At 47.7% G+C, this 9,278-nt stretch overlaps 1 protein-coding gene across 1 annotated transcript; it reads left to right on the top strand.

Annotated features, from left to right (window-relative positions):
* Positions 1 to 870: 870 nt before the first annotated feature.
* LOC141021073 (uncharacterized) lies at positions 871 to 4,526 on the top strand. The gene is made up of 6 exons (XM_073496010.1): positions 871 to 3,290; positions 3,382 to 3,555; positions 3,645 to 3,755; positions 3,839 to 3,905; positions 4,020 to 4,121; positions 4,225 to 4,526. Exons 1-6 carry the CDS (start codon positions 2,017 to 2,019, stop codon positions 4,363 to 4,365), a joined length of 1,869 nt encoding a protein of 622 aa, XP_073352111.1. The 5' UTR covers positions 871 to 2,016; the 3' UTR covers positions 4,366 to 4,526.
* Positions 4,527 to 9,278: the final 4,752 nt, after the last annotated feature.

Raw genomic sequence — 9,278 nt, 5'->3', positions numbered from 1 at the left:
CCCCCTCCCGATAACTTCAACACGAGGGGGGATAACTTCAACACGAGGGGGGTCGATATACCCCCTCCTCGATAACATTATTTTCCCGTGTATGTATGTCGTCGTTGTCGATATAAAACCCCCTCCCGATAACTTCAACACGTGGGGGGGGGGGGGGGGTCGATATATACCCCCTCCCCGATAACATTATTTTCCCGTGTATGTATGTCGTCGTTGTCGATATATATAACTCCCTCCCAGATAACTTCGACATGATGGATGGTCGATATGTATACCCCCTCTCGACCGTGATAACTTATACCACGGGAGCACCCCCCGGCCCTCTCGCTCGACCAAAACTCTCGAGGACACCCAAACCCTAGAAAAAAACGATGTCGGTCTCCTACCCCCTCCCGCCGCGCCCCTACCCTTGAAGCGTTGCATAGGCCACCCCAAACCCGGAATAAGCTAGGTCTACGTTTGCACTAATATATCCACCTGTTGTCATGTTTGTGTAATAATTGCCATGTTGTAATATTTGCAGAAACAATGGAGCACGGACGAGATGAGCAAGCAGAAGAGGTGTTGGGGGACATAATCTTAGCCGGAGGTGATGTCTTGTCGTATCTTAACGACAATGATGGTCTGGAAGAACAGGGTGAAGAAGCAGGCTGCGGTGATCGAAGAGTGGAGGAGGAAAGACATGATTATGATGGCTCCGGTGACCCAATGCTGGTGCAAGAAGGAGCCCGTGGTGACGGCTCCGGTGACCGAACAGAGTCCGGCCAGGTAAATATATTAGTTAAGCCTGTGCTGACTAGCTAATTGATGCATTCATTGTTTTGGTATGTACACATATTAATTAACACTCGTCTTTCTTCTTTTTTCTAGCCCTCCGGATCGAGCACAACTGCGGTAAAGAGACGAGGCCCGAAGAGAAAGTTGCGCTCGGATGAAAGGTTTGAGATCACAGCAATCGCGCGCGACGGCCAACCGATTGAACCCCTCCGGACAAAGGATGCTTTTGCTGCTCAGTGCGGGGTTCTAGTTAGGGACAAGATCCCGATCAGCATCCACCAATGGTATAAGCCTAAGAAGGAAGACCCTGAGGTGTCTTATGTCAATGATATGCAGAAAGATGATCTTTGGACTGAGCTGAAGGCAAATTTCACCCTACCGCCAGAGGAGGATCCGGAGAAGCCAGTTATAGAGAAATTAATCAAGTCTCATGCTCTTAAGAAGATGGCAGACCTATTCAGGAGGTGGAAGAATGAGCTGAAAACGTTTGTCGACAAAGAAGAGACACCTGAATTCATCGGCCGGTATGAGAAGATCAGAGATCACTGGCCCGCATTTGTGGCCCACAAGACATCGGAAAAGAGTAAGAAGATGTCAGCGACAAACAAGATGAATGCTGCGAAGAAGAAGCTTCACCATCGCACGGGGTCAGGTGGCTACCTCAAAGCCCGGCCTAAGTGGGCCAAGTCTGAGAGGGATCTGCTTGATAAAGGGATCGAACCACAGACAATGAACTGGCCAGACCATTGCCGGACTTGGTTCTTCGGGGCTGGCGGAACCTTGGACCCTGTATCAGGGAGGTGTCGTTGGACGGATGAGCAACTTGCAATACCCGTCAAGAAGATTCAGCACTATATCGATGCAGCGCAGCAAGGGTCGTTCGTTCCAGACAGAGAGAACGACGAGCTCACAATGGCCCTCGGGAATCCTGAGCACCCTGGACGGACACGAGGCACGCCAGGCTCCGTTCCGTGGAAGGCTGGTTTTCCGGACGCGGGCGGTTACAAAACCTAGGAGAGGAGGAAAAAAGTGGAGCAGATCCAAATTCAGCGTCTGCACGAAAGGGTTCGAGTGCTAGAGGAACGAGACAGCAATAGAGATGCCGAAACTGCCCCCGAAGCTACACCGCCATCTCAGCGTAGAAGCAGCGTGGCTTCCACCGAGCTGCCTCGGCTGGAGCATGCGGCTACTCCTAGCTACCCCGTGGATGCTATCACGGAGTCTCAACATTGCCACCTTATGGCGGAATGGCAGAACTTGAAAGTCAAGGCGGCTGTTGGCTCTGTTTTACCTACTGAACCCGGCGCAACCTACCACTGCCGGCCGATTCCTGAAGGATATGCTAGGGTGATGGTGGATGAAATAACGGAAGGATTTGAGGACCTCCAGCTTGACCACCCTACCGGTGAAGGGGAGACTCGGCTGGGTTTAGCTCTGAAGACTCCATGTCTATGGCGGAAGGAGCTCATCAAGCTTCCGAACTGGACGGCTCCGGCGAGTAAGGGCACTCCGCCTCCTCCTCCGCCTCCTCCTCCGGCGAGTGATCAGGTCACTCAGCCTCCTTCTCCGGCGCGTGGCGGCACTCCGCCTCCTTCTCCGCCAGCGCCAGCGCGCCAGAGCAGCCAGCCTCCTCCTTCTCCGCCTCGTCAGCAAGGGCGGAAGAGACCCGCCGCCGCTGCGGCTGCTCCGGCGCGTCGTAGTCCTTCTCCTCCGCCTCGTAAGCAAGGAAAGAAGACAGCCGCAGCCGCTCCGTCTGCTCTGCCGGCGTCTAGCAGTACAGCTGCCAGAGGCGGGAGGCAATACAGATTCGGTCCTTCTCTGAAGACTCCAGAGAAGTTACCATATGAGAGGACCGAGGAGGAGAACGCGAAGATCGTGCGAGCCGAAGTGAAGAACTTCTTTGAAGGGGACAAAGCAAAGAAACATCCACCTCCGGAGGAGAAGGTAGATCCGGTGAAAGCAAAGCGCACTCTGGCTGCCCTGACAAAACCACCAAAGTCTCCGCCAAAAGGCAACTATGAGCGCGTTCTTGCAAAGGCATATGCCGAAGCGGAGCGGTCGGGAAGTACTGTCAGTGATAAAAGGATGAAAGAACGACGAGCTGGGAAAAAAATTGCCCAGCTCGGCAAACAAGAGAACCAATCGTGCCCCCCGCTCAAGGTGTCAAAAGACATCGTCGCTAATGATCCGGGTATGGTGCCCGGTTACACCGATCTTGGAGATTACCTGCCCGACGATGTACATTATGAAATCATGGAGGTGGACGAACACAAATACCATTATGGGAAGCCTCTCGTCAAAGATGTCAAATCTCTAAGCACGATGATGCGAAGACTACATGATTGGTACATGAAAACCTGCAGAGAGTCTGATGGGATGAGTACTTTAACGCTGAGAGTTAAACCGGAGCATGACCTCGTTGGAATTGAACTGCTGAATGTTCCATTTGAGGATTTCTTCCAGTTTTACAATCTAAAGTCCCTCGATAAAACAACGATCACTTGCTACTGTCTGTAAGTAGTACTACTTCGGTCATTAAGTCTCTCTATATAGGTCAGCTCTTTCATTGCATGTATTTATACTTATCCTCACTATATTATGCAGATTGAAGATCGCCGAATTGAAGAAAAGACAAATCGGTGATATTGGGTTCATTAACACAAATCTCATAGATGATTATCAGGTTAAATTTCATGCCAAAGATACCGAGGCCAACTTGCTACAATCGTTGGTAATAAATCAAAACAAAGATATAATACTCTTTCCTTACAACTTCAAGTGAGTGTTACTGTCTTCTGCATATTCGGTTTCCCTTTATTAGTCCAGGTTATGGTAATGTAATTGATGACTTATGCATGCATGCGCAGCTTCCACTATATTCTCCTAGAGATTAAGCTTGAGCCGGGAGTAGTAACCGTCTTAGACTCGAGACGAAAAGATCCCCAGGACTATGCGAACATGACTCAAATGCTCCAGAAGTAAGTTAAATCAATCATTATCCACCATATCAGCAACTTTGTTCATTTCCTGATATCAAGTAATTGTTTTCTTTGTCTGGCAGGGTTTGGAGAAAATTCACCTCAAAAGCCCCGGGACTGCCGAACCAGCTGCAATTTAGACACCCGAAAGTAAGTACTATAGTAGCATGTTCCGCGCATCTCCTAGTGATTCAAGCGCTAGTTTGATCAATACCATTTAGCATGCTTGCTTATCAGTTTGATTGACCTCTATTTCTTGTAAAGTGGTTGTGGCAGCAACCCGGGAATAATTACTGTGGATACTACATTTGCGAGTCCATCCGCTACCATACCTGTGAGCGGGGCTACACTGAAGAACAATATGAAGTGCGTAAGCAATAATATTCACAATTTTATTTTATTACCATCATTTGTGTTGAGTTTCATTTATTCATATATATATATGTATTGACCCCCTTCTTCAAATTAGATTTTTCGGAAGCGGGATCAACTCCTAGCACCAGATCGTATGCGAGGAATTCAAGAGGAATTGGCGGCATTCTTCCTTGACCACGTGATCGCTGAAAACGGAGAATACTATGTGGACCCTGTGTTCCTACAATATAATTAGGAGATTGTATTGTAAGAGATAATTATTGTATATATGTAGCCGGTAGTGTCGGATAGATATACGAGAACTTGTTGTTCGACCAATATCTCGGAGAAGGAGAGGTGGTCGATATTACTTCTCTCTGTATGCATATATATATGTTCATGACGATCTTCTGTTTCCTTCATTTGATTACTAGCTAGCGTGTCTACTCCTCTCCATACGTATATAGTACGTAGCATCGACAAAGCACGGAGATAAGAGAGGACACTTCTCTCTATTAATTAGCTAGCTAACACAATATATGAAACACCTAAATTAACCCCCCAAAACCCCTAAACCACCCCCTTTCAAAAAAACAAAAACCTCAGCTCCTGCCAGGTGCTGACGCATGGATGCCTATTGGTCCCGGTTGGTGGCACCAACCGGGACCAAAGGCCCTCCTGCCTGGGCTCCCCGCACCGGCCACGTGGACGGCCTTTAGTCCCGGTTCGTGTAAGAACCGGGACTAAAGGGCTAGGGCATTAGTAACGACCCTTTAGTCCCGGTTCCAAAACCGGGACTAAAGGCCCTTATGAACCGGGTAAAAGCCCCTTTTCCTACTAGTGCATTATCAACATCATTACGGTGGGATCAATGGCGAATGGGATGTGGGTCAGGTATCATCATTGCTACCGAAAGGCCAGCATATGTCTAGTCATGTCTGGTCACTGACATAGTAATTTGGATTATTTTCACAACTGCCCCTCCTGCCCATCTCCTTCTCTCGATTGGAAGGATATCCCATGCTCCCACACATTAGGTGCTCCCATGATAGAATTTTTCAAAAAATATATTTAAATGTTTCAACAAATTCTGAAAATAATTATGAGTGTTCATGTGACATATGTTGACAACCTGTAAAAAGTTCAAGTCAAAAATTCAAAATACACATGCGGAAACAAAAAGGACAAATACGAACGTAAATAGTGTCATTCTAGATTTTGTCTTTTTGTGGCACTATTCATACTCAATTTGTCTTTTTTGCTTCTCGGCGTGTGTTTTGAATTTTGATTCGAACTATTTACAGATTGTAGACACGTGCCTTTCGAACACTCACAATTTTTTTTTCAGAATTTTGTGAACCATTCAAATACGATTTTTGAAAAATGGTATGGTAGCATGTAATGTGTGGTAGCATTTGATATTTTCACCTCTCGCCTGAAGCTTAGTTCAATGTGTTCTGATCCGCACAAAGCTGCAGGGAGCATGTTGTAGGTACCCAAATTCAGCCTAACAAAAACTCAGTGCGCTCAGAGCGAATGGGAAAACTATACTACCTTGATACGGTGAAGAGATATTAGTATACGCGCTTTGTGTATTAAAATTGCATGAATCACGTGGGAGCTGACCGGCAGGATTACATCCTCGCGTGATACCATGTCCAGTCGTGATTTATCGCTAAGTATATTTCAATAAAAATATTAGCAAGATTTGGGGTACTCATCGATCTTATGCATGTCATGGTGTTTACATGTACACCTATGTATGAAAAACATAAGAAGGTACTAGACACAATTGATGACAAACAAACTGAGAAGACTATAAACGTAAAACAAATGAGAGCAAATAGATAGCAGTCATAAAGCAAGGTTGGGACATAGATATATGTACACTAATCTTAATCTTCATCATCATCTTCATATTCGTATTCATATTCATCATCTGCTTCCTCTTCATTTTTATTGGAGTAGGCACTTAGTGGAATATCTCCGATCATGCAGGGTGTGTATAGAAATGACTCGTCTATTCCCAATGTTGGGCAGTCAGAGTTTGGACGGAGATAACCTATGTACTGAACTTTTGAGGTGTTCAAATGGTAAGCCACTACATCATAATACCCCACCAAGAAGAAGGCAGTCTCTTTACAGGGATGAAATCCAATTAGAAAGTTTCCACGAAGATGTCCACGCTCATTTGTGTTAAGAATATTATCATCGTCCCAGCTCCAATCAAAACATTGCCCCGCTAGGCTTTTGTTATTTCCATATTTGTCGAGAACATGATTGTTATCTAAGATCCAAGGCTTGCAAATTCCTTTCGGGCTGAGTGAAGATATATTTGCAAGGTCAATGCTATTCTTGAACACCCAGTCTACCTGAGCGCTTGATTCACTCAGGGTCCAAATCCGGATTTGATCATGGATCTTTGCAAAGTACACATCCTCCTCCAATCTTCCGAGATAATGCCTCCTAACTTTGCCTTCATTGGCGTCTATTGGAGTTCTTATTACTTTATATTTGCCACTAGGCAATGAGAACCTACAAAAATGTCAACAACAATTCGAATGTAAATTATAAGCAGTATGAATACTAGAGTTGGCAAGAAAATTTAATTTCATACGCTTCTGTCATGATGTTTACCTGGTGACAAATGCACCGCCGTAAAGTAGCACATGTAATGCTCCATGACAGTACACGCCGTAGCGCCATCTGCATGTTGACACCAGAAACATGTACATGAACCACACTCTACCCCGCAAATTTACAGCTCTCGTCATAGCACCACCTTCCCTAGCAAAGGGCCTCCTCTGCCATTGTCCCGTGCTCGATGAGAAAACATCTAGCACCAACTCAGGCGGCGGCCATTCGGTCGAGTGTGGTGGCGCCTCCATGTCCATGCTCGTGCTCCGTGAAGACCAACTTATCGTGAAGTTTTCCTCGATGAGCTGTTCTGGCAATACTTCTGCCGACTCGCAGTCCCTCACGTTGAACAGTCCTAGATCCTTAGGTTGTATCAAGAACACTGTGTAGTGCGGCGACACTGTAGGATCAAACGTCAGGTACGCGGTGGAGCTTTCTTCGTCAGGCGTCCCCAGGAGGCGCTCCCACCGTCGTGTGGCGGGGTTAACCACGCAAAACACCCTCATGCCGCCACAGTTGGAGAGGTTGTAGCCGTCGCCATAGAGGAGGAGGCCGTTGCAGTGGTCCAGGATCTTGATGTTGTCCTCCGCGTAGCCGGGCAGGAAGTGCAGATTGCCGTAGTCAACGCCGGGGTGCCGCGTGGAGGGGCGGCCGAGGAAGTGCGGGCGGTCGTAGCTGCAGTAGATGGTGAAGATCCCCTCGACCGAGTCCGGCAGGTGGTGGTTGCACGGCACCAGCCGCTGCCCGTCCACGATGGCGAGCCACACCCTACGCACGCGGCGGCAAGCCGCCAGGTCCCGCCGCGTGAGGCGGCTGAGGATGGCTGCCTGCACGTCGTCCGGCAGAGCCTCCGTGTGGTCCATGAACGATGATTACGACAGCTCGGGGTGTTCTCGGTTCCGACGAAGGTTAAACCTGTCCCCTGCCGTGCTTTATATGCAAGATTTTACGGCCATAGATGGTTGAATTTGTCTGTACTGGTGTCATGTAAAAAGGGAGTGGAAAACTTGGCAAGTACGGAACCAAGTTTTCGTACGGAAAATTTTACTTGCGGCTTACGAGTTACGATCCATGTGCTATGCACGCAAGGTCGAAATTACAGGTTTCCACGGCAAACTATTCCTTTTTTGAATGCAACATATATTTCTGATGATACACATGATATACTACATGGTAAAAAAAAATACTACATGGTAAAATTTGTAAAAGTGAGCTCGAGAATTACAATGATCGAGGAATCGAACCTCGGCGAAACCGGCTAACTAAGGTACAGATTACAGAATAATCCAAAAGGAAGCGGTAACAATGTGCTGGTACCCTAGATTATTAAAGTTAGGACAATTCTAACTACCACACGTGTGGTGGGAGTCAAATCCGCCCACATGCCCTATAGTACACAGACTACGCCATGTCACCGCATGCATGCATGTGGAAATCTTTGGACGCCGATAAGTGCCACACGTGTGGGCGTTAGGGGGTCTGCCCACACATTTTGTGTGATGTATAAGAGGAACAGCCCACACACCTACGTGTGGGCAAAACAAGTAATGCCCACACACCTCTTTTCTTTCCTCCCGATCCCTCTCACACGCGTGCGTGTGGGCGAAATAGATAACGCCCACACGCCCCGTACGTCAGGCCTCGTACCTCGTGGTCCCGCACGCCCCACGTGACAGTCACCGCGCGTCCCGCAGTTGCCATGGTCCAGACCCTCGTCTATGTTCGTTTAACTGTAGTTGCCATGTCGCTGAACTTCAGTTGCCATGTCGGACAACTACAGTTGCCATGGTTGCTCAACTGCAATTGCCATGTATGGTCTGGTCTACTGCAGTTGCCATGATTTCAAAACTTTAGGAGTTGCCACCCACTAACACTAGGCAGTTGCCATGTAGCACTAAAAAAAGTATGGCAAAAAAACATGTTCGGGTAAAAGAGAGACTTGCATGTGCTCACAAGCACGCTAGGGCAGTTGCCATGTAAAGAGAAAGAGTTGACATCTGCTTACGTGCACGCTAGGGCAGTTGCCATGAACCGCAAAAACACATGGCAACTCGGGTAAAAGAGAGTTGCCATCTGCTTACAAGCAAAGCTAGGGCAGTTGCCATGTACCCTACAGAAACACATGGGAACTGCCAGCTTTAGGTGTGGGCGAGTAGACGGGCGTGTGGGCGAAGTGATAACCACCCACACACCAGCCCCCCTCTGCGTGCGTGAAAACTGGTGTGTGGGCGAATTGCTAAACGCCCACACACCACCCCCCGTGTGGTGAAAAAGGACTTGTGGGCGACCGGATGAATGCCCACACACCAGCTTAGTCCTACGTGGCACACAAAAACTGTTAGAACGCGCCAAGATTCATACAGAATTGATTGGACGAGGATCCATGCGTGTGGGCGAGTTGCCAGACGCCCACACGTGTGGGCGTTAGTGTTTTCGAAATCTTTTTGGATTTTCTGTTTTTAAAATGTTTTATCTCTTAAATGAAAAATCCAATTGAAGATCCATTTTCACCATTAAATCTCTCGCGACGAG

The sequence above is a fragment of the Aegilops tauschii genome, chromosome 3, assembly GCF_002575655.3.
Source record: "Aegilops tauschii subsp. strangulata cultivar AL8/78 chromosome 3, Aet v6.0, whole genome shotgun sequence".
NCBI lineage: Eukaryota > Viridiplantae > Streptophyta > Magnoliopsida > Poales > Poaceae > Aegilops > Aegilops tauschii.
The sequence above is the reverse complement of the archived record's forward strand: the minus strand, read 5'-3'. Positions and strand labels throughout refer to the sequence as shown.